Genomic DNA, 27,352 nt, shown 5'->3' on the forward strand with positions numbered 1-27,352 from the left:
TTGTAATTTTAGTATAATAGTTAGGGTAGGTTAATTTTTAATTTAATATAGTTGAATGTAATTTTAAAGGTAAGTTTAAATTTATTATAAGATAGGGATGAGTTAATATTTAATATAAAGTTAGCGGGTTGTTAGGTTTAGGGGTTAATAGGTTAATTTAGTTTATGGCGATGTGGGAGGCTGGCGGTTTAGTGTTCAATAACTTTATTTAGTTGCAGTGGGCTCCGGAAGCGGCGGGATAGGGGTTAATAACATAATGTAGGTGGCGGCGGTGTAGGTGGCAGCAGATTAGGGGTTAATAACATAATGTAGGGGGTGGTGGGCTCCAGGAGTGGAGGGATAGGGTTAATACATTTATTAGAGTTGCGGTTGGCTCCGGGAGCGGCGATTTAGGGGTTAATAACTTTATTTAGTTGCGGCGGGGTCCGGGAGCGGCGGAATAGGGGTTAATACATTTATGTAGTGGCGGTGTGCTCCGGGAGCAGCGGGATAGGGGTTAAACATTTTAGTATAGTGGTGGTGCTTAGTGACAGTATACAAATAAAGCTGGGAAAAAGCCGAATAGCAGCGAGATCGATTACTGTTAGTTAACAACAGTCCGCTGCTCATCGCCCCGTACTTGGTGCGCGGCTTTTTGACAGCTTTTTTGTTAAATATGGAGAGCGTATTAAGGTCCGCGGCAGCGATGTTAGGCAATGTCAGGCGAGCGTATTGGTGCCAGCGAATGCAGCACAGTTGACGGCTTGATAAATAGACCTCATGATATTTATTTATTTATTTTTATTTTTTAATTAGCTTTATTGACACTCTCTGGATAACCTAACCCCTCAATCCAACAATCCTATTATATTTATCTCCTGTTACTTGTTGTCATACAGCACTTTATAAGAAAGGGAACCTATCTTAGCATGTGTTTATTTCCTATTTTAGGGTGTTTGTGTAGTTGTCTGTCTTGTTCTTTTTTTCCCTTCAATGGACATTATAAAAGGTTCCTATTGCTCAATAAAACGGTCTTTAGTATGCATGAGCTCTGCAATTGCGTTGGACATGTTATAATTGTACTCAATTCTTTTTTCGATATATTCAAGAGGGAGGATCCATTTTCCAAAACCTGGCTATGCTTATTCGTGTAACAGTACATATCATATTTACTAATTTGAAGTGCCTCTTTAGAGATCCCTCAAGGGGAAAGTGGAGCAGGGCCTGTTCTGGGATATAGATTATCCCTTTCTCTAGTATTTTACTTAAATATGAGGAAATGTAATCCCATATCTTTTTAACCTTGTCACAGTGCCACCACATGTGCAAATATGACCCAGTTTCCCCACATCCTCTATAGCATAGTTGAAGCCTTGTTTTCTCTACCTTAGCTAATCTAGTGGGGTAGACAAACCACCTGTAAAGAACTTTGAGGTAATTTTCTTTTAATAGGGCATTGGGGGAAAATGCTAGTCCCCTTTGGATGTTTGTCACCCAAGTGTCTACTGCCCAGGATTTGTCTAGATCTCCTTCCCATTTTATCATAGTACTATCTTTTTGTCACCATCCTTAACATTAAAGATTGGATATAGTAAAGAAATCAGACCTTTTTTAAAGTCTTTTGTGATACACAGGGATTCAGAAATAGTGTTATTTGTTGTCATCCTAGTTCCCAATACCTCTTGAACTCTCGATTTGAGTTACAAGTAATAATACCATATGTTTTGGTCAGGATCCCCCAGTTCTGCATATTGTTCATAGGACAGTGTGTCTGCAATACCGTATAGGCCCTTGTTTTCTCATTTTCTTTGTATTTGCGTATTGATTATTGAATTAAGTGTATGTATGTATTGGGTACTTGTAAAGCGCGGCTAATCACCCGTAAGGGTTTCAAGGCACTGATCATTTTATCAACCTTGGAAGGATGAAAGGCTGAGTGGACCTCGCCAGGGATCGAACCTGCAACCCTTGGGTTGCTACAGAGCTCAGCCGCAGTGCCTTAGCATGCTGACCTATCGGTCCAGAGGTGTCACTTTGGATCTAACCTTGACAAGAGGGAAGGTCTTGGTTAGTCTATCCCATAGGAGAATGGTGTGTAGAATTGATATATATTGTCTTATATGTTGAGGTCTTTTCTGTTTGCCTACCCAAAGCAGCTTATCTATTCTTCCTATCCCTGTGATGTCAGCTTCCAATTGGACCCATTGTGGAGCATTAACCATCTTATGCCATTGTATAGTCTGTGCCATTCTAGCCGCATAATAATAGGATATTAAGTTTGGGAGACTCACTCCCCCACCCTTCCTATGTTTTGTCAGTGTATGTTTGTTAAATCGTGCCCTTTTCCCTTGCCATATAAATTTAAGGATTTCCCTCTGCATGATGTGTAGTTCTGATACCGGAATAGTTATTGGGAGTGATCAGAATAAATATAGGAGTTTAGGTAAAATCGCCATTTTAATGGACATAATTCTCCCATATAATTAAATATTATGTTTAGACCAATTGGCCAGTATTTTTTTAAGCTGCATAAACATAGGCGTGTAGTTTTCTTTATACATTGTGTTCACATTATTCGTGAGGTTAATACCTAAATATTTGATAGATGTCTTGGCCCATGTAAATGCAAAATTTATCTCTAGCTATTTCTTGGTGTGAAGTGGTAAGTGAATACCAATGGCCTCACACTTGCTCTCATTAACTTTATATCCTGACAATAATCCAAATTTACCTAGTTCAGAGTAGATTACTTGGAGGGAGAGCAGGGGTTTAGTGACTGCAAGGATGACATCATCGGCAAATAATGACATTTTATACTCTTTTCCCCTAATTTAATTCCTGCAATATCAGGATTACCTCTTATTCTCACTGTGAGCGGTTCAATGCAGAGTGCAAAGAGTAGTGGAGATAGTGGGCATCCCTGTCTAGTTCCGTTTCCAATTGTTATTGGATTCGATTGGTATCCGGAAAGTCTGATAAAAGCATCTGGTTGTGAATATAACTTTCTCAGGGCCGTATGGAATGGGCCCCTTATTCCTATTTTATTGAGAACTGCAAACATGTAGTCCCAGTTAACCCTGTCAAATGCCTTCTCCGCATCCAGGGTGAGGAACAGAGAAGGCATTCCTCTTACTGTAGTCAGATTAATTAGATCTATAATTTTTCTTATGTTTTCTGGGGCTTCTCTTTGTGTTATGAACCCTACTTGGTCTGTGTTTATTAAACCTTTAAGGGGTATTGATAAGCGGTTAGCCAGGATTTTGGTGAATAACTTTAGGTCTTGGTTGATTAAAGAGATTGGCCTGTAATTTTGGCAATATTGTTTAAACTTACCCGGTTTTGGGATAACTGTCACCCTCGCAGTCAAAAGATCCTGTGGTATATCACCTCCCCTCAAAATGTTATTAAATACTACTACTAATTGGGGCGCTAAAGAGATCTGTAAATCTTTATAGAAAGAACCTGGAAAACCGTCAGGACCTGGGGCTTTATTTCTCTTAAGTTCTTTAATAGCCAGGGAAACTTCATGTAATGTTATGGGCGCATTCAATTCGTCTAGTTCATCTTTTGATATTTTTGGAAGAGAGCTACTTCCCAGGAATTTGTCTAGTTCCCTCTTTTTATTATGTTCATGGGTAGGATTTGGTAGGTTATATAAGGTGTTATAATAATTTGCAAATTTGTTGGCTATTTGAAGGTGGTCATTAGTCACTTTCCCATTTGCTAGCTGAATTTGCAGAATGGTTGTTGCCCTTGTTAAGTCTTTTAACTTGTTTGCCAACATTTTATATGGCTTATTGCCATATGTATAGTAGCTTGTGTCCAATGCCTTAATTGAGGAAATTGCCACCTTATCTAATAGCTGGTTAAGCTCCCCGTTTTTAATTTTAAGTAGATTTACATATTTTCGTTGAGGATTCCTCAACAGTGTCTCTCGTAAGGTGTTTATCTCATTTCTCAACTTCTCTATTTTACAATTAGTCTGTTTTTTAAGTTTAGAAGATTCAGCTATTATTAAATCCCTAATAGAGGCTTTCAATGCGCTCCAGACCGAATTTGGATTAGTGGTGGAGCCCTCATTTAGATTTATAAATTCACTAATATGTTGTTCTATTTGCTGTTTAAAAATATCATCTTGGAGTATACTAGGTTTCAGAGACCATGACCTCACTCTTCCTGGATGTATCATCCCTTCTATATCTATTCTCATCATATTGTGGTCCGACCATGCACAATTGCAAATATTCGCTTCTTTAACTAAAGGGAGAAGAATTTGACTTATAAGTATTAGATCTATTCTGGAATGGGTACCATGCACTGGGGAGTAGTAAGTATATTCTTGTGATCCTTTATTTAATGCTCTCCAAATGTTTAGTAAATTGTAATCCAGTAATAAATCTCTCAGGATCTGTTGATCAGGCATTTGCCTTCTAACTTTATTTGTTTCAGAGGAGGACCTATCTAATCTATCGTCTAGTGTCAAATTAAAATCTCCCCCAATTATTGTTTTATATCTCTTCCAAGATGACAGTTGTTTGCTTAGTTTAGTAAAAAAAAGACCCTTGATGATCATTGTTGGCATAAATGTTCACTAACATGATGGGTGTGTTGTGTATTAATCCTCTTACTATGAGGAATCTCCCTTCCTTATCCTTAATCACCTCTTCTTCCCTAAAGTTAAGGGTGGCATGTATTAGTAGAGAGACCCCACATTTCTTTTTATTATTGATTGTGTGGAATTGCACTGGGAAGAGTTTGTCCCAATATTTGGGAGTCGTGGCGGATGTAAAGTGGGTTTCATGTAACATCACTATCTTGGCATTCTGGATGCTTTTAAATGCATCTAAAATATTACTTAACAAATTGGGCAGTAGCCAACTCTGGAGCAATCTCTTATCACCTTCGTCTTTTTTACAAACTGATAGCTCTAATTCCTGTCAATAAACATCAGTTTAGGTGAGGAATAGCTGAGGGAGGGGAGGGGGTGGAAGGGAAGGGGGAGGTGAGGAAGGAGCACGGGTCCAGGAAGGGGAGGTAAAGGGGGAATCAACATCTTGCACAACAATCAACTTTAGAAACATTTTGTGAATCATAGTCCACCCATATCATCATTTACAACCTGTGCATCCAAGAATGAGATGATCCAGACCCTTCGAAGTCCTTCTATGAATCAATGGATTCATGGAACTGGAGGGCTCTCCCTACTAGAGCAATTGTTGTCAGTACTGGGTGATGGATTCGGTTTCATTCTCTTAGTTTTCCCATTCTTGGAAACAACTGACCATTCTCTCTGTGGTAGCTTCATCATCATCTTCTGTGCGACTTGTGGTTCTGTCTCCTCCATTGATATCTTGAGTTTGGCAAGTATCAATTGTCCCTCTTCTACAGGAATAAGTTGCATTTTGATGAGTAAAGACCAGTTTAAAAGGAAAGTTCCACCGATATCTCAGCTTTTATCCAATCAATGCAGTCACTACTGGCCTCATCTCTCGTCATCTTCTTAATGTTATAGGGGATAAGTCTGTGTAAATTTGAAGATTGTGACCCTCATAGGTAACAGTTTGTGCTTGTCTCATGGCTTGTAGAATCAGCTCTTTAATATGGTAATAATGCAGCTTGACTATTATGTCTCTTGTTTTGGATTGAGAGGGCTTAGTGAGGGTTCTATGAATTCTATCAAATAGTAGCATGCTTGGTTGTGTGTCAGATATAAGTTGATGAAAGATCTCTGTCACATCTGCTTGAAGATTTTTATAATCTTCCAGTAAGTTTTGATCGTCGTGACCGGTTTTTCCAGGTCCTCCAACTGATCTTCAAGCTTTTTAATATAGAGTGATCAAGCAAGGTGTGTTGGATTTGGGGTATTTCTTCCGTAATATCATCCAGTTTATTTTCAAGTTATGTTGTTCTCCTGCCTATTTCTCTTGTATCTTGTTTAAGATCATGTAGCGCTGTCTTTAGCTCTTCATGGAAGAAGGTTTTGATTTGGGTTAACATCCCTTATAAGCTTCAGCTTGTATCTGTCTAAGACTGCTCCAGGTTGGTTTTCAATATTTTAATAGATCATTGGAAGTAAATATTTAGAAGTATAAACTGTATTCACCACTTGATTGTCAGGGGCCTGAAGTTCCTGTGTCTACATGACATCATGCACCACACAAAATCTCCCTAAGTGTGTCCTGGTCCTGCGTATTATATCTGCTTTACCAAGTTAGTGAGATAATGGTTGGAATACGTAGTGGCTTCATAGAAACTTTAAAAGTCCGGGACCCCTAGATAGAAGCTAATATATGCTCATAATCCTTTGTGGCCTATTTGGTGTTTGTGTCTCCAATCACCCTTCCTATCGTAAAGACAACGTATCTGGTCTTATTTGCACTGCTAGTATCGGCTTTAATTTTCAGATTACAATGCAGTGATGCACATAAAAAAGCATAAGTGTATTGCCCCACAAATCAGAAGATTCTCCTTATTGCTTTATAGGTTACACAACAACAGTGTCTTCAAATCTGATGGTTCCCCCTAGTACGGGTATATAGGGGGGTTCTGTGTAAGCCTGTCTTTTATAGTGTCTTTGATAGAGCTGTCATGCAGCTTGTCTCCCCTAAAATGGCCGTCTGAATTTTGCTCCAGCTACTGTATGTATAAGTTGTTTTCATGAGCTGTGCACTTTTTATATGCTTGTGATTTGAGCATCTCTCTGAGTGGCACTTTACCTTTTAATATTGAGTTAAAGTTTTATGCAGCTCACCTTCTCTGATTCTCCTCTGCTCTCCGGACTCTTGAGATGGTGTTGAGGACTCATTCAGATCTGGGCCCAACTTATGTTTTTCTGGGGTTGACTCGGTTTAAAGGGCCTGTATGTCGCTGAATTCTGACCTCCGTGTTAGGCCGCAGCCACGGCTTTCCTAGTTTAATCTGCGCTCTCGTTCTTTCTTTTGTCACAAATACGGATGTCGAATCTCCTGCTGGGTTCTCCAGAACCCTCCTCAATACCTGTTGCTCGATTTCTTGGCTTATAATTTATTTTTAGAGAACTTTAACAAATATTTCTGGCGGAGCTCCTGCAATGTGCGTCTTCCCTGCTGCACCGTTGGCTCCGCCCCTCCTAACTTCAGCTTTTTGACGTGCGTCGGGTTAGCACTCGGGCAAAAACTTTTTTTTACTTTCATCTTGTAATATGTGAGCAACCCAACGCGCACATAAAGCTTACTTCGAGTTAATGCACAAGCGGGAGTGATAAATAGTGATTAACTTGTAATCTAGCCCTAAGTGTTAGATATTATATAAAACACCTGCTCCTACTGAGCCTGTGCAAGATTTCCAAGATGAGCATATATGCATTTTGTGATTGGCTGATGGCTGTCACATGATGCATTAGGAAGGAAAATATAACTAACTGACATTTGACAGAAAAAAAAATATTATGCATTTATTGATTATGTAATTCTACTGTGTTCAGTGGTCCTTTAAGTACATATAAGAAACTTGTACACATTTGTTAACTCTTTACAGTATGTATGCCTTTATCTGTTACCATAAATAAATATAATGGTACTGCATAAGCATTAGATGCATACCTACATACCTCTCAGCATTTTATGTTCTAATACTAGGACAAATGTTACATTTGTAGCTGGACGACTTTGTGAGATTTTGTGAAAACTGACTGAGGCTCTAAGACAACTATCATCATTATAATTATTTTTTTTTTCTTTTCAAAATAATTTTTATTGAGGTAGCAATGACATACATAAACAACATCTTATACTGTCATGGCAACACGCCTATATACATACATCAAGTCTCGTGCGTCTAATACATAGGCATGTCTTAGAGACCATAAGCAATACGAGGTCCTAAACAATAGGAAGTACAATAGGCCATGAGCGGCACCTCGTTTTATATATAAACATTTTAACATGGACAAAAAATAACTTAACAAGTGGTAATGATAAGACCTAGTTTTCGTAAAAGGACTCTGAAAGGAAAGAAGTAGGTCTTTGTGTGTCCACAACATAGACAACAGAACATAAGCCAGTGATTTTTAACACAGAAGAAATACTATTAGCCACCTGGTTTTTAATCTCCCCTCAGAGTGTTGGGAGTCTTAGAAAATTTCTTCAATTACCCATCGTAATAACATACAGGTGATTATAAACAAGTTCTGGATGATAAAAGAAGTGCATTCCAAGGTGGCAGGGCAAGTAAAGGAGAAAGAAAGAAGAAAATTTAAGTGGGGAGCTTTTAAAAAGCAGACTATTTCAATTTGAGCGTCAGCACCTGTGGTCAGTCTCTTTCGTTCTCTATTTGTCTGCTCTCACCCAATCCTCCCAGGCCACCCAAATTTGTCCATCTAATCCCATTTTACCCATAGATTTGAAGGAGTATTCTTCCATTGTACAAATATATTCAACTATGTCCCTTACCATTCGGAAGGAGATCTGGGAAGTTCCCAGCTAGCTTCTCGCAAATGGCCAACTTTGTGGCCAGAAGGATGATAATGCACAATATCCTCTCCAGTTGGGTCAGTTTCCCTAGCCCTAGGTGAAAGAGAGCGGTGTCTGGTGTCAGTTTATGAACTAAGCCCAATTGAACTAGTACCTTCGCTACCTGATACCACACTTCCCTTAGTTTCTTCAGCTTCACTAAATATGGAAGTGAGATCCCCTCTGGCCACATCCCCTCCAGCACTTGTTCGACTTTTAGGGGAACATCTTATGTAGTTGGACTGGGACCCTATGCCAGCGCAGCACTAGCTTAATAAATAGTTCATATAACGTAGCACAGTGTATCGCTGTTCTAGTAAATTGTATGGCTTTTTGCCCCATTTCTCTTTCCCACTCCAGGACATGGAGCACCTTCACGAACCCCTCTGAGTCTAGTAGCACTTGATAGTGGATTGTCAGGGCCTTAAGAAGTGGCTTGCCAGCAAGCCACCTTTTTTCCCAATGAGTCATTTCTCTAAGTTTATCTTTCTGAAATCCCCACGCCAAAATCATAGAGATTAACCAAAAGTATTCAAAGTGGTGTTTCTTAGGTATATCCACATTTAATAGTCTAGAAGCCTGGGTCACCAACTCCCGTGGTGTGTATAGATCCTGAATATGTTTTATGCCCCATGAAGACCACCCCTGTGGATGGGAGTCCGGTAGGCAGAGCAACAGTGCCCTGACAGAGTGAGCAGGGTATGGGTGTGGTGCGACCCGTGCCAAGTTCCGAAGTTCGCTCCATGTCTTAATGCAAGCCCTAATAACGGGGTTGTCTACACCCATGAGTGTGTCAGCGTGTTGTGGGACCCAAATGAGGTCCTCAAGGAGTAAGCCCGCTGGAAGTACAGCTTGTTCAAGCTGCCTCCATCTAGTGTCCTCAGTCGGTGTCCCCCAAGCCGCTATATAAGAGAGCATAGCAGCTTTATAGTAAGTACGAACATTAGGGGCTGCAAGTCCCCCACTTAGGATAGTGGGGGTTTGCCCTACCAGATAAACCTGTTTACCACAGATTGGAAGTGGTTTAAGGTATAGTTTGGGATCATTAGTGGGATGCACCGAAAAAGATATGTGGCCTTGGGTATTAACATCATTTTTACCGACTGAATTCTCCCTATCCACGAAATCTCGAATCTGGACCATTTAGCAGTAAGAGTCTCAAGTTATTTTAGGAGTGGGTCGTAATTGGCTTGAATCACTTTTTTAGGGTCAGATGAAAGAATGACCCCCAGGTGTTTCAACTGGCTGATAGACCAATTGAATGGGTAGGTCTCTTTTAGGTGAGATAGCTGAGCCAAAGAAAGATTCAGGGCCAAAGCCTCCGTCTTTGTATAATTAAGTTTATAATACGACAGATTTCCAAACCTTCCAAGAATATCAAATATCGAATACTGCCGGTAGTGAAGTATCAGGCTCTGTAACAAATAGGGTAAGATCGTCTGCAAATAATGCGAGCTTCTGCAGAGTATCGTGTATCAGCAATCCTTGTACTTCGCTTGACTGTCTGATCATAGCTGCCAAAGGCTCAATGATGAGTACAAAGAGAAGGGGGGACAATGGACACCCCTGTCTGGTCCCGTTCATGATATCAAAGAGCTTTGAGCAGAATCCCTTCCCTCTAACCCTGGCCAAGGGATTATTATATAGAGCCATAATGGCTGTGATAAGATAAGTTGGGAACCCAAAGGCTCTTAGGACCTCCTCCATATACTCCCACTGCACCCTGTCAAATGCTTTTTTCTCCATCTAGGGACAGGGCGACTAGTAGGAGCCCCAAGGAATCAGATTCAGTAAATATGTCTAATAATCGGCACGTGTTGTCCGAGCCTTGTCGGCCATGGGCAAACCCCACCTGGTCCAAATGGACCAAGGAGGGGAGAACCCTACTCATCCTGTTGGCCAATATTTTTTAATACATCTTAATATCCACATTTATCAAGGATATAGGCCTATAGCTTTCGCACCAACTTGGATCCTTCCCCGGTTTGGGAATAGTCACAATCTCTGCCTCCAGATATTCTTTGGGAAAGTGCCCCGTCTGAAAGGCTGAATTAAAAATGGAGACCAAGGTGGGGCTGATCTCTGCCAAAAGCTTCTTATAAGAAAATGGAGGTGAAACCATCAGGCCCTGGGGCCTTATGTAGTTTCAGTTCTTTAATCGCCTGAGTTACCTCTTCAATATTTATTGGGGCAGACAGTAGTTCCTCTGCTTCAGCGGAGATCTTAGGTAAATTAAGGTCCTGTAAGGCCCTTGTTATTTCCTCCCTAGGGAAAGTCTGTCTCTGCTCTGAGGACTATATTTGATTAAGTCTGCTATAATAGTCCACAAAAGCTTCTCCGACATCCCTAGGGGAATAACATCTCCCCTACCTCTTTTGGATGTAAGCTATTCTGCTCATTAGCGTTTTGTGGCGTAGCCTATTTGCTAACAGGCGATCTAACTTATTGCCATTGTGGTAAAACTTCATCTTCAGGTACTTAAGATTCCTCTGGACTTTTTCCAGTTCCAGGTCTTGGATTTGGGCCTTCAGAGACTGCCATTCCTTCATATCTGAAGGAGAGGTACCTGCTCTAGCACGCTCCCTGACCTTGACAAATCTGCTATACAGCTGTGTCAGGGTCTCACCTCCTCGTTTTCTATTCTGAGACTCCTTTTTTATCATTATTATTCTTTATTGATCAATTAATAATTATTCAGTGTCACATTGTCTTCATATTTTCACTTCTATGGCTCCTAACAGATAAAGAGTTCTAAACAGACTTCCATGGCGCTAGTTCTATTCAATGATTCTCAGATTTGTTTTCTATTGAATGTTCTTTTGTTTTGTTTTATTATTATTATTCAGTTTGTTTACCATTTAAAAATGTTTTCCATTTATTATTTATGTTTTAATTTTGGTTTTAAAATAAATATAGAAACTGGTACAACTTATGTTTGGTGTTGATCTTTGAATACAAGATCATGTTTTGTTAGTTTATCTGCATAAAAAAATGTTACTATATATATATATATATATATATATATATATACACACACAGTATCCCACAAAAGTGAGTACACCCCTCACATTTTATTAGATCTTTTCATGTGACAACACTGAAGAAATGACACTTTGCTATAATGTAAAGTAGTGAGTGTACAGCCTGTATAACAGTGTAAATTTGCTGCCCCCTCAAAATAACTCAACACACAGCCATTAATGTCTAAACCATTGGCAACAAAAGTGAGTACACCCCTAAGTGGAAATGTCTAAATTGGGCCCAATTAGCCATTTTCCCTCCCCGGTGTCATGTGACTCGTTAGTGTTACAAGGTCTCAGGTGTGAATGGGGAGCAAGTGTGTTAAATTTGGTGTTATCGCTCTCACACACTCTCATACTGGTCACTGGAAGTTCAACATGGCACCTCATGGCAAAGAAGAGGATCTAAAAAAAAGAATTGTTGCTCTACATAAAGATGGCCTAGGCTATAAGAAGATTGCCAAGACCCTGAAACTGAGCTGCAGCACGGTGGGCAAGACCATACAGCGGTTTCACAGGACAGGTTCCACTCAGAACAGGCCTCGCCATGGTCGACCAAAGAAGTTGAGTGCATGTGCTCAGCGTCATATTCAGAGGTTGTCTTTGGGAAATAGACGTATGAGTGCTGCCAGCATTGCTGCAGAGATTGAAGGGGTGGGGGGTCAGCCTGTCAGTGCTCAAACCATACTCCGCATACTGCATCAAAATGGTCTGCATGGCTGTCGTCCCAGAAGCATGCCTCGTTTAAAGATGATGCACAAGAAAGCCCACAAACAGTTTGCTGAAGACAAGCAGACTAAGGACATCTAGTAATTACTAAAGAAGTCAGATCCAGGGACATGAAGGAGAAATTTGTCAGCAGAGTTTATAGCATACAGGAGCTAGAGGAAGCTGAGGATTCGTTAAAACCCCCAGTCAAAAGTGAGATAATAAACCCAACCAGACTAAACTTTGTGAGCTCATATAACACAATGAGCAAGAAAGTGTTTAACATAATCAAAAGAAATTGGTTTCTGTTAAGAGAAGCCTGCCCAGAGATCAAGGAGTTCCAGGAATACCCTAGAGCCTCATACCATAAAGGCAATACTATAGGTAAAAATTTGGTTCATGCCATGCCCACTGCCAGTGTTCAAAGTAAGAAATTCTTTGGCACCCCCAAGCATGGTACGTTTCCGTGCTTGTGCTGTGCCCAATGTAACAACATCATTAAGGGAGGGGTTATTTCCCACCCATATACTGGGAAAAAATATAACATCAAGGGTCACTACACCTGTAGGTCGCCTTATGTTGTACAGTATCTATATATATATATATACTGTACACATAAGTGTGTGTGTGTATATATATATATATATATATATATATATATACACACACACACAAAAGTGGATATAAAAAGTCTACACACCCCTGTTAAAATGTCAGGTTTCTGTGATTAGACAAAGATAAATCATTTCAGAACTTTTTCCACCTTTAATGTGACCTATAAACTACACAACTCAATTGAAAAACAAACTGAAATCTTTAAGGTGGAGGGAAGTAAGCAAAAAAACTAAAATAATGTGCTTATAACTGGGGATGTAGCTGTGTTTCAGAATTAAGCAATCACATTCAAAACCATGTTAAATAAGAGTCATCACACACCTGCAATAATTTAAAGTGCCTCTGATTAACCCTGAATAAAGTTCAGCTGTTCTAGTAGGTCTTTCCTGACATTTTCTTAGTAACGTCCTACACAAAAGTCCAGGTCCTCAGAGAGCTTCCAAAGCATCAGAGGGATCTCATTGTTAAAAGGTATCAGTCAGGAGAAGGGTACAAAAGAATTTCCAAGGCATTAGATATGCCATGGAACACAGTGAAGACAGTCATCGTCAAGTGGAGAACATATGGCAAAACAGTGACATTACTAAGAACTGGATGTCCATCCAAAATTGATGAAAAGATGAGAAGAAAACTGGTCTGGGAGGCTACCAAGAGGCCTACAGCAACATTAAAGGAGCTGCAGGAATATCTGGCAAGTACTGGCTGTGTAGTACACGTGACAACAATCTCCCGTATTCTTTATATGTTTGGGCTTTGGGGTAGACGGCAAGACGGAAGCCTTTTCTTACGAAGAAAAACATCCAAGCCCAGTTAAATTGAGCAAAAACACATCTGAAGTCTCCCAAAAGCATGTGAGAAAAGGTGTTATGGTCTGATGAAACCAAGGTTGAACTTTTTGGCAATAATGCCAAAAGATATGTTTGGTGCAAAAACAGCACTGCACATCACCAAAAGAACACCATACCCACAGTGAAGCATGGTGGTGGCAGCATCATGCTTTGGGGATGTTTTTCTTCAGCTAGATTCAAGGTAGAGGGAATTATGAACAGTTCCAAATACCAGTCAATATTGGCCCAAAACCTTCAGGCTTCTGCTAGAAAGCTGAATATGAAGAGAAACTTCATCCTTCAGCATGACAACGACCCAAAGCATACATCCAAATCAACAAAGGAATGGCTTCACCAAAAGAAAATTAAAGTTTTGGAATGGCCCAGCCAGAGCCCAGACCTGAATCCGATTGAAAATCTGTGGGGTGATCTGAAGAGGGCTGTGCACAGGAGATGCCCTCGCAATCTGACAGATTTGGAGTGGGCAAATATTGCCAAGTCAAGATGTGCCATGCTGATAGACTCATACTCAAAAAGACTGAGTGTGAGTGCTGTAATAAAATCAAAAGTTGCTTCAATAAAGTATTAGTTTAAGGGTGTGCACACTTATGCAACCATATTATTTATTTTTACTTCCCTTCACATAAAAGATTTCAGTTTGTTTTTCAATTGAGTTGCATAGTTTATAGGTCACATTAAAGGTGGAAAAAGTTCTGAAATGATTTATCTTTGTCTCATTTTTTTACATCACAGAAACCTGCCATTTTAACAGGGGTGTGTAGACTTTCTATATCCACTGTATATATATGTATATGCGCTAAAGTTCCCATGTGGGCTTTTGTACATAGGCAAAGCGACTCAAAGAATAAAAGATCGCATTTGTCAACATAAGTCGAGAAATTGTTACACCTCCCAGTACCAGCACATTTTGCAGAAATGGGACACCAGGCCAACCAATTGAGATATTTGATTATTAATAGTGCCCCTAAAAAAACAAGAGGGGGGGGCAGAGATAGGGATTTACTTAACAGGGAAGCCAAGTGGATTTGGCATCTCAATACCATGTCTCCCAAGGGACTCAATAGGGAGTTTGATCTCCTCCCCTTAATTTAAAACTTGCAAAATTATATGTTCACACACAGTTTTTAAACAGAATAATTAATATTTTGACTTTATTAAATTTATTAGTAAACTTATAATGGTGGGTAGTTTGCTGCATTTGTTTTTAATCAGGCAGTCCAATTCGCTCATAAGGAATAAAGGGTTAATGTTAAAAAGTTTTTTTAATGTCTAATGAAATGAGCTGCAATGATGTCAGTTTTTCTTAGCCCCTCCCATGCATGTTTATTGGTCACCTGTTTTATTGTTGTCTCTATAAATGGTGTATAGTTTGTATTTGTGATTAGCTTGAGAAAGGGGCAGGTTCCCCCGAAACATTGCTCTAATAAAAGGTATAGCCTCTATACCGTGTGCTTCTATGTATCCTGAGGCCTAGAGGGTGGTCTCCTAAGGTGTTGCACTGGTCTGTTTATGAATATACACTGGAAATACTGAGATACACTCAGTGGTAAAGTGCGGATTTCATTGTTTCAAACTATATATATATATGTATAAGCATAGATTGCAAGTGGAGCGCAAAAATATTAGCGTTATTGAGCACTAACACAGATCAAGCTAAAATCAGTAGTGCTCTTATTCTTGCGCTCATATTACAAGTTGAAAGCGTGAATATATAAAGTCTGTGCAAAATTTGATAATGGAAGTAAATTGGAAAGTGTCTTAAAACTTCACGCTCTTTCTGAATCATAAAAGTTTATTCTGATGAGTGTCCCTTTAAGGGAATATGATATATGACAAGGTTTTTGCCAGGGAAGAGATTAATGGAGTATATACATGTGTGTAGATTTGTTTATGTCAGGGGTGTTTAAAGTCTTAGGTGTTGGGCCTCCCCCCTGGTGAAATTTACAAGACAGCCCCCCCCCCCATAAAAGATGTTACTTTATCTCCTCTCTTTAAAGAAAATATTAATATTTATTTTTAGTTTTAACCTGTGGAAATTACATCATACCCAGGGTTCCCAAGCTGATTCTTCTCAATCAAACCCTTTGCTTTATTTCACCACAAAATGGCAAGTGTTATCATTGTCTCTTAAAAAAGTTTTATGTTTTCTATGGAATTTCTATGGAATACTGGAAAGTCCCCTGTGCCTCCCCTTATATGTTCTAATGTCCCCCTGGGGAGGCCCGCCTCACACTTTTAAAAAAACTGGTATATGTGTATGTATATATGTGTATGAATGTGTGCACATACATACATACACACACACACATATATACATACAAATATACACACATATATATACAGTACACCTTGGAGCCCTTTCCTGTCAAACACATTGTCATATACCATTTCCTTTTTTATACATTTATTTCAATAATAAACATATATTTACATTTCATATGTATAAATATGAGAGAAATACTTTCAGGGCCGGACTTGGAAATAAGACCGGCCTTAGAAATTTGTATAGACCACTTGCACCACAGGGACCACTAAACTCACAATTTTGAATCCTGTTGACTACTAACATGATTTTTTTTTTTTTAAAAAAAAGGTACAAACCTGTATAATGTGTATATATATATATATATATATATATATATATATACAGTATATATATTTATATATATGTATATACACATGTAGGGGCCTATGTATCAAAGGTCTTGCCGACCTGATCCGACAGTGCGGATCAGATCCGCAAGACCTTGCTGAATGCGGAGAGCAATACGCTCTCCGTATTCAGCATTGCACCAGCAGTTCTCAAGAGCTGCTGGTGCAACGCCGCCCCCTGCAGACCCGCGGCCAATGGGCCACCAGCAGGGAGGTGTCAATCAAACCGATCGTACTCGATCAGGTTGAATTGTGGCGATTCCTGTCTGCCTGTTTAGAGCAGAAGGACAGGGTTATGGAGCAGCGCTCTTTAGACCGCTGCTTCATAACTGCTGTTTCTGGTGAGTCTGAAGACTCGCCAGAAACACGGGCCCACAAGCTCCATACGGAGCTTGATAAATGGGCCTCATGCTGTACATAACTAGTATAACCATAGTTAAGTTTACATTATGTATATATTTACTCATTTTTAAGAATTAGTTTTTGGAATTAACTAACTGAATGACAAAACTGAGAGAATACTTCCAAATGACAGATGAAGGGTGAGTGCCAACTTTTGAGCTGGAAACAGAGAGGCAGAAAGTGGGGAAAAAAGAATTATGTTTAAAAGGACCACAAGACTTCCAAGTTACCTCCCCAGTTAGGAATTATTCAAAACTACTTATGATCATGGACAGACATTGGAGTCATAAATTAAGTTTATATCAGAAAGCTCTCAATATGGATGTGAGCTAACCCCGACTGATGTTACTGGCAATTACTATAATACTGGTGGGATATGGCTGATCTGCTGGATGGCAATTACTGCAATTCAGGTGGAATGGCTTTGTGCGCGGGAAAATTATTAGAATGAAAAATAATTCATATTTAATAAATAAAATAAAAAAAGATGAGAACATTTTTTTTAATATTTTCTTTTTTTATATACTTTAATTTAACTATTTCAAGCCATGACTATACCAACCTCTGCTGGCTTTAGAATGGAATCATCCTCCTTTAAGCAGCACGCCGGACAGGAGGAGTTAAAAATACAATCTAGCTACGCAAGTTGCGCAGGGGTGACACTATCAGAGGAGATTAATTCCTGCTTGATGGTGTCAAGGACCACTAACATCTTCTCGTGGACCACCAGTGGTCCATGGACCACTGGTTGGCGACCGCTGCTCTAGGCAATATATATATATACATACATACATACATACACAGTATATATATATATATACTAATGTAATAAAGAAATAAAATGATGTGCTGTGTGTATGATGATGTTCTAAAGGTAATTGCACAATCCTATAAAATGGGGTGTAGTTTAACAAGCAAAGCATTGTACATAAAGCTTTAATCATAGTGTAGTATCCATGACTATATATAACACCTGAGAGGAATGTATTTAGTGGGGATACTCATCAAACTGCAGTTGTATGAACTGTCTCAAGCGAATGCCATATGAGTACATATTAATCAATAAATTCATCTCTATGTGATGTGCATCACAGTTTTTTTTGCTTATATCTATATTTATTGGGGTTATGCAGAAAAATACAATATGCACAAAACATAAAATCATTTTTATACACATCTCCAACAATTGCTGTACCAATAATTCCACAATCACATACAATATCTAAACATGTATATATTGCACCATCTTTTAAAACTTAAAAGAATTGTGTATAACCCAAGAGCTGGATGCAATAGTTTTTTCTGCTACTAGGTTATTCACATTTACAACCACCTCCTCTAAGCTATAGACAGAGATGAACCTCCCCTTATACTTTATCCAATATCTTATTGGTCAACTTTACTGCCCTATCATCCATGCATATCAAGAATAGTTTACACTAAGAACATGAGAGCAAAATATTAAAGAAAATGTTGTACAACAGAAAATTGAACCTCTAAAGCTTATCCAATGAAAGCCCAATTATCTTTTTGAGAGTTTTTCTACCAGCCCCTGTACTTATTAATCATAACATCCACTTTACCTTATATATATTATCCAGTATGTGTGGTAAGAGAATATTAGATACTATTGTATGTAGCCAATTCTGTTTGCCAAACTGGATACAATGTGCATCACATGTTGACTACAATGATGTTATATTAATATAAAAACGAACATATAAAGCTAAAATCAACTATGTAATACATATAACTACTCATATTCTCACATAAAGGGACCAATTCTAAAAAATACAGTAGTGGAGAGAAAAAAACTTATTTAAGTATTATATTATAAAATGTTTGTCTCTCTTTAACATCCACAACCACTGTTGCTTTTAGGTATCATAAGTAATCCCTTATTACGATCTGCCATTGACTAGTATTTCATGTAAATTGAGAATCTAAGTCAGTTACCCAACCACTGTAACTGTTTGTATTCCCGTGCAGGTGGGAGACGCTGTTTTGGAGAATGCTCGTCTTATGTTGCAGACAGAAAACATCCAAGCATGTGCAGAAGACTTCAAAGAAAGGTAATGGTATAAATAGCTAAAGATAGAGATATGCATACAAATCCAGAGCTAGATTTAACTGTATATTTACTGTATATTATATTTCACATTCCAATGTTCTTCACTTACAGGATAATGTACTTTTTATTCTTAAATACATATTTATATGTGTGTGTGTGTGAATACCTATACCTACATATCTACATGTCTATTCTATAGGAATGTAAAATATGCGTTTTGCACATTGTGTTTCCCAATTTAGATCTTAATCCGGTCCAGTAACCACACATAAAAATGTAATTTACCCGTTTGCGGGCACGTGATAAGCAGCCATCACAAGTGGCTGTTTATAGCTACCCTGTGCTCTCTGTAGCAAATAGCGCTTATAAAGTCTCTGGTTAATTTTATAAATTTGCCCTAAATGCCCCCAAAATGCAGTACAGTGTATTTAATTAAAAAAAATAAAGATAGCAGCATCTTTATTTTTAAATAAAATAACTGCACTAGGCAGTATTTTGGAGATAAAGTTTGCGAGAGTGGGATGTTAGAAAAAAATGGCACTAAAAAGTACCTTTACCCAGTAAATATATATATATATATATATATATATATATACACGCACACATGCTTACATGCTTATATACTTTACATTTATATTTATGTGTTCATATGTGTATATACACATATTAACACATAAATATATATGTAGATAAGCATATAAATATATATTTAAATTTTCTGACATCGCTATCCTACTTACCCCATTCACTGCGCTTAGGTTCTGATGCCGTCTGTGACCTCATCACACTGAGGCTCCCATTGGAGCCTATGGAAGTGCTCTCTCATGAGCGCAATGCTTCCCAGCAATTCGAAAGTGAGCTCACGTTTGCATTGCTGACAACTTGCAATACCAATGTTTATTAGCTTGTGCTGGTATTACACAGTGGAGCTCAAATATCGCTTTAAAGGGACGTGAAACCCATATATTTTTTCTTTCATGATTTAGAAAGAGTATGCAATTTTAAACAACTTTCCAATTTACTTCTATCATCTAATTAACTTTATTATTTTGATATCCTTTGTTGAAAGGCATATTTAAATAAGCTCAGTAGCTGCTGATTGGTGGCTGCACATGCCTGGTGTTATTGGCTCACCCATGTGCATTGTTATTTCTTGAACAAAGGATGCCTAAAGAATGAAGCAAATTAGATAAAAGTAAATTGGAATGATATTTAAAATGGTATTCTCTATCTGAATCGTCAAAAAAAAAGTTTGGCTTTCATGTTCCTTTAATATGTGACATTTCGGGGCCTTCACCCCTTCCTCAGACGTTTGCTGTGATTTGAATCCAGACAGTGCATATTTCATTGGTTCCTTTTATATATATACTAGTCCTAAAGCCCGTGTACATGGACCAAAATCCACATCCATTTGAATCCCCTCTCTCTTTCTCCATTCTTCCCCTTCCCTGCCGCTCTCAAAAAATTTCTGTAGTGCAGCGGTCCCACCCTCTCCTGCCCCCCTCCAGTGATGGGCCGCCCACCCACCTCCCTCCTAATCCTCCATCGGCACCACTGCTGCTGATGCAGAGAGAGACACAAAGTGTCCCTCTCTGCTTCGGTATCTCTGCAAGAATATTTCTGCACTTGTGGGGCGAGATTGCGGCAGAGAGAGGCCCAGTGCTTAACAAACAGTGTCGCCCTCCGGACTGCACTGTTGTTAAAGGGATTAAGGCCAAGTATGTTTGTCTCATGCTGCAGTCTCTACTGCACATGACTGCATCGGACATACATACTTGGCCTTTTATAATATAGGATATATATATATGTACACAGTATATATATATATATATATATATATATATATATATATATATATATATATATATAATCTGTAGTTTAAAACACAGTATCACTTCTTTCTGAACCGATATTTGTGAAGTATTAACTGATAAATGGCCTTTAAAATGGCGTTGCCAGGCAGTTAGAGGACTTTATAAGCTAAATATTTATGTATCCATGTTGAAATGCCTTACTAACCAATTCAGTTCTGAACGGCTTACAACTGTGTTTTCTATTGCAGTGACATAACAGTCAATGTAGTGCAACCAGATTTTGAAAATGAACAAAGGAACATTTGAACAGCATGCAAAATGTAAGCTGGCAGCACTAAATTGAGTTTAATCTCATGCTCTATTGTGGGGCTGAAACTCACTCTTAAAGGGACAGTCTACACCAGAATTTTTATTGTTTTAAAAGATAGATAATCCTTTTATTACCCATTTCCCAGTTTTGCATAACCAACACAGTTATAATAATATACTTTTAACCTCTGTGATTATCTTGTATCTGCCCCTTTTTTCAGTTCTTTTGACAGACTTGCAGTCTAGCCAATCAGTGCCTGCTTCCAGATAACTTCTCGTGCATGAGCACAGTGTTATCTATATGAAATATGTGAACTAACACCCTCTAGTGGTGAAAAACTGTTAAAATGCAATCTGAAAGAGGTGGGCTTCAAGGTCTAAGAAATTAGCATATGAACCTCCTAGGTTAAGCTTTCAACTAAGAATACCAAGAGAACAAAGCAAAATTGGTGATAAAAGTAAATTGGAAAATTGTTTAAAATTACATGCTCTATCTGAATCATGAAAGTTTATTTTGGCCTAGACTGTCCCTTTAAAACTATTTAAGATGCGGAAGCATTGAAACTCATTTACTTCATTTGAAAATCAAAGTATGATTAGATTTAAACCATTAGCTTTTGTGTCCCTTTTAGATTTTCTGGGGACCAGGACACCAGTCCCTAAAAAAAGGGACAAACTCTTAAAAATTGTACATCTGGCCACCATTACATAGCCAAGTTAAAAGTTGCAATAAAAATTGGATAGTGACAACATGCCTAAAGCAATGGATGGATTCATTTCTAGTTGTAGATATGGGGCAGGTATTTTAATTTCGATATTAAAGCCGTTCTCTTATTGAACTCATTACAGAATCCAGCTAGTAAAGTTTTGCATTTTATACTGGTTGCCGCCATCTTGTAGCTTGCGTATTGTTACATCCTGTGATAGGAGCAGTGCACTTTCACAGATCTGCTTTTTGACAGCTGTACCTTTCACTTCAGTTTAACTAACATACACCAAGATTACAAGTTGTGCGGTACGGCTATACCACTGAAAAATTGGCCATTGCGTGCGGAATATGTAGGTCTCCCGTATTAAAAGTTGCGGCGATACAGCTATACCTCTAGCATTTTGGCCTTTACGCAACTCTCGATTCCGCATTCAAAAAATTACTTTTGAGTGTGGAATTTTGAGGTCTCCCGTATTACAGGTTGTGCGGTCTCGCTATAACGCTAGCGTTACAGCTTATACCGCCATTTATTTGATTTTGTAATCTTAGGAGTCTATTTATCAAGCTCCGTATTTATCAAGCACCAGAAACAGTAATGAAGCAGCGGTCTAAAGACCACTGCTCCATAACCTGTCCGCCTGCTCTGAGGCGGCCCTGCTAGCGGCCGATTGGCTGCGAATCTGCAGAGGGCGATATTGCACCAGCAGTTCACAAGAACTGCTGGTGCAATAATAAATGCCGACAACGTATGCTGTCGGCATTTATCGATGTGCGGCAGACATGGTTCGCTATAGCGGATCATGTCCATCCGCTCAATGATAAATGGACCCCTTAGTGGGGTTTTTTTATTTTTCGTAATGTTAGTGTTTGTTTTTTTTTTGTAATATTAGATTATTTTTAATTTGTGTAATTTTAGTGGGGGTTTTTTGTAATGTTAGTTTTAAAAAAAAAAAATTGTAGTGTTAGGATTTTTAAATTTTGTAACTTAGGTTTTTTATTTTTTGTTTATTTTATTTTTTTATTATAGTAATGTTAGGTTAATTTATAGTTTAAGCTTAGGGGTTTTTTTTCACAGGTAAGTTTTTCATTATTTCAATTTAATTATATTTTAACTTTAATTTAAAGTTAGGGGGTTTTAGGTTTAGGGGTTAATAGTTTAATTAAGTGTGTTGCAATGTGAGTGTTTAGCAATTTAGGGATTAATAGTTTTCGTTTAGTATTAGTGATGTGGCGGCCCACGGTTTAGGTGTTAATAGGTTTATTATAGTAGTAGCGATGTGGGGGGCCGGCGGTTTAGGGGTTAATCAGTTTATTATAGTAGTTGTGATGGGGGGATGGCAGTTTAGGGGTTAATAGGTTTATTTAGGTGTTAGTGATGCGGGCGGTGGTTTAGGGGTTAATCACTTTGATTAACCCCTAACGTGTCGGCGATGTCGGGGTGGCGGATTAGGGGTATTTAGACTAGGGGTTTATGTTAGGGTGTTATGTTTTTACATAATCTTCTTATCCCCATAGACATCAATGGGGAATGCCTTATATAGCAATAGCCATTCCACAATCACAGGTATTAGTTTTTTTCTAACACTTTCTCTCCATTGATGTCTATGGGGGAAAATGTGCACAAGCACGTCAAGTCAGACCTTGGCTTTTGTGCGGTATGGAGCTTAACGCACAAGAAAAGAAGTTTTTTTAAAAACCTGTAATGGCAGCGCTATGGAGAGTGTGATACCACTCATTTTTTTGCATTATGTACACTCTGGGTTTTGCGCACAACTTGTAATCTTGGTGATAGAGAGCAGAAGTGTTACATTTTTGCAGTATTTTTTGCAAGTCACATAACAAATATAAGCTCCAAGGTGGCGCCGCCCAGTGTGAAGATGAAGACGCTTCAATTCTTACCACAATCTCAGAGCTTTGGATGGTTAACTGTTTTCCGAAACAAAAAAAGTGTCACAAAATACATTACAGTACAGTTACACTCATAATAACGCTGTCCAATAAAAATTATTTCCAAAAAATATTGTACATAAAAGTTATAAGGGCTCAAACAAATGAGATCTCGGGTGCTAGAAAGAGAAGCCTCAAAAGAGCTTTAACATTGAGATACATACAGATACATTGCTAAAGATGTGTGTGCATGTGTGAGTACATATATATATATGTGTTTATGTATGTGTACATATGTATTTATGTGTGTATATATGTACAGACATACTGTATATACACATATAGACACATAAATATAGAAGTGCATTGGAGCCATTTACAGTTATGCAGTATTCAAATTCAATAAAGGTTTTAACTATGTATTTACTGTAAATATTTCACATTCAAATGTTCTGTACATAGGTAAATATGTTCTAAGTATTTATAAATAGATATTCCTAAATATATCTGTATATATCTATACCTATATATTATTATCTATATATATATATATATATATATATATATATGTATAGGTATAAATGTATATTTGTTTTATAAACCATCAGATATATGTAAAAATATATATTCCATTATGTAAAGAACACTGGAAAATTATATTCCTATATTCATGTCAGGTTAGCGCTAATGAGAATATGCAATGTTGTTTCGTGATATTGAGGTGTTAGGTTTTGTTTTTTTTAAAACTTCTCTCCATTGACTTCTATGGGGAACGTGAATATGCGATAGTGTTTTTGCGCAATATTGAGGTGTTAAGTTATGGGCGAATGGGTAAAAGTGATCAGGATTTTCAGATTTCGACTTTATTCGCGATTTTAGTTACCGCTAGAGAAAAACAGTTTACTTTCACCTTGTAATACCAGCTCAAGCTGAGTAGTGCAAAAATGAAAATCCTAGCAGAGTTTCCGCTACACTGTCAGAAAAAAATGTGCAAGAATTGTACCTTTAGGGGTACAACAGCTTGTCACTGGGGCAGTACCCTCAAAGGTACACCCGCTGTACCCTTTAACATGGGTACATAGTGGTACCCTTGTAGATTGTACCTTTCAAAGGCTAATATGTACCTTTGGTGACTAGATCGAACCTCAATGCTATGGTATCATAATGTACCCTTAAAATTTGTGCAAATCTGGCCTTTTAAAGGGACACTGAACCCAAATTTTTTCTTTTGTTATTCAGATAGAGCATGACATTTTAAGCAACTTTCTAATTTACTCCTATTATCAAATTTTCTTCATTCTCTTGGTATTTTTGTTTGAAATGCAAGAATGTAAGTTTAGATGCCGGCCCATTTTTGATGAACACACTGTGTTGTTCTTGCTGATTGGTGGATAAATTCACCCACAAATAAACAAGTGCTTTCCATGGTCCTGAACCAAAAAAATAGCTTAGATGCCTTCTTTTTCAAATAAAGAAAGAAAGAGAACGAAGAAAAATTGATAATAGGAGTAAATTAGAAAGTTACTTAAATGTGCATGCTCTATCTGAATCAAGAAAGAAAAAATTTGGGTTCAGTGTCCCTTTAAGGGTACTGCCCCAGTGACAAGCCCTCGGTACCTCATGATGGCAAATTTGTACTTAACACAGCATATTAAAATGCTGCTCCATCAAAATTATTATAAAACATTTAGATTCAACTATACATTCACCTTCTGTGTACTACAATAGCCACACTGCAGATTGATAAGCTAGGATAGTGTAGCCATCTATCAGGTCATAAAACTGTTGCAGGAATTCCTGAAAGAAGAACCAGAAAAAAAAACAACAACCAGTTCCAATAGAAGCAACTGAAAATATGTTTTATTCCACTCTGTACTAGACTCTAATAACACCCCATTTAACTTAGGGTAACATGCCACATAAAACATAAATATATAGAAAACATATAAAAAACAACATAATAAAATATAACTCTAATGAAAGGAAGGGGGATTCAGGGGAGCGATAAACAATAAAACTCACAACCATACATTGAATTGTCACTTTATGCAAACTATATGCAAATGAGACTCTATTTCCCCAGTACACAATTTGGTGATGAACCTTCTACCAATTGATGGTGCTGTGTTACACATGTCAAGCAACTTTCAACCAACAGATGGCGCTATGGCGTGTTACACAATGTCCATGTATGTGACTGGGGAACAGTTACAATTTTATTTTATTTATTATTTAAATAGCTCTTGTTTATTTTATAGAATGTAAAAAAAAAAAATTCTTTGTAATTGAAGTTAATACATTTTCTTTATGTTTAAGAGTTAACATCTTGATGCTCTAAATATAAACATTAAAATGGTAAGTGCTTGTTTGCTATTTAGAACCAGCAACAAAGTATCATTGAATATATGGGTTATTACGTTTTTTTTGCTTTGCCCGCTTCTTGCATATTACCAACTGCATTCATTTTGGGCGACTGCCAGTTATGTGAATATGAATAATTGAGGTATACAAATGATATGGACTTGCAGGGTTTGGCAGCCTTGAACCACCCATCCCCCTCAACCTTTTAGTCACACAAGTGATTGTACCTTTTTGGGGGGATTAAATGGTACAGACATGGACCCTTTGACAGTTGGAAACATATTTGTACCTTATTTACCGCTAAATGGTACATATTAGTTCCCTAAGGTGTAATTATGATCCATTGAGGGTACAACCACAGCAGTTGTACCCTAAGTGTTCACAAACGCACCCCAACCGTACCCTTTTTTCTGACAGTGTATATCGAAAACGCAAAATACTGCTCCACTTGTAATCTGGCCCTATATGTTTTAAGAAATATATTAGAGCATTTTCTTTTTTACTTTTTATGTTTCTTTAATTAAACAACTAAACCCGTAGAATTTGATATTAGACTTATATTCATATATGTAAAGCTGCTCCAATTAAATTCAAAGTTACAATATCAACTCAAACTAATATTTTTTGTATGACAAATGTACTAACAGTAAAACTAATGTTAAAAATATCTTAGATTAATTATGCATGTTTATGAAAGGTATATTGACATAACATTAAACAAAGGAATTCATTAGATGACCAAGAGAAAGTAGTAATTGTATACCAAGTTACTAACTTCACAGTTGAATAAATATGGCACCAGACAAGTAATAATACTCTTCTATTTCTCCTGTGTGCACTCACATATGAATATGCTACGTACAGCCCTGTTGACATGAATAGCTGCAGCATGTGTCAATACACTTCATTCACATAGGAAAGCAACACTAGGATCATTATTGCCATTATGAATCAGTTGTGTGTAGGAAAACATAATCATTTAACATAGCTATAAAAGGGCTGCATTCTATCATCACTTGAATGAATGTAACCATTGAATAGATTTGTTGAAAGTGAGTTTTCTCCTTCAGCAACGTCATTGCTCTATAGCTTTATAAAACCAAAACAGCTGTCTATAAACACTTAAAGGGACACTCAGGTTAAATTAAATTTTCATGATTCAGATACAGCATGTCATTTGAAACAGCTTTCCAATTTACTTCCATTAAAAAAAATGTGCACAGTCTTTTATATTTACAATTTTTGAGTCACCAGCTCCTACTGAGCATGTGCAAGAATTCACAGACTATACGTATATGCATTTGTGATTGGCTGATTGCTATCACATGGTACAAGGGGAGTGGAAATACACATAACTTTGAAATTTGTTATAAAAAAATCTACTGCTCATTTGAAGTTCAGACTAAGTGCTATTGCATTGTCTTGTTATCTTGCATTTGTTGATTATGCTAATCTAATGTGTTGACTGGTCCTTTAAAGTCAAAATGT

At 37.8% G+C, this 27,352-nt stretch overlaps 1 protein-coding gene across 1 annotated transcript in view; it reads left to right on the forward strand.

Moving 5' to 3' along the window:
* Window positions 1-27,352, forward strand: part of BFSP2 (beaded filament structural protein 2) — a 127,062-nt gene that overhangs the window by 35,098 nt on the left and 64,612 nt on the right. Inside the window, exon 2 of the mRNA XM_053715749.1 lies at window positions 18,703-18,785. Within this exon, the coding sequence (XP_053571724.1) occupies window positions 18,703-18,785 (83 nt within the window). The remainder of the gene's footprint in view (window positions 1-18,702; window positions 18,786-27,352) is intronic.

This window comes from Bombina bombina, chromosome 5 (genome assembly GCF_027579735.1).
Source record: "Bombina bombina isolate aBomBom1 chromosome 5, aBomBom1.pri, whole genome shotgun sequence".
NCBI classification, from domain to species: domain Eukaryota; kingdom Metazoa; phylum Chordata; class Amphibia; order Anura; family Bombinatoridae; genus Bombina; species Bombina bombina.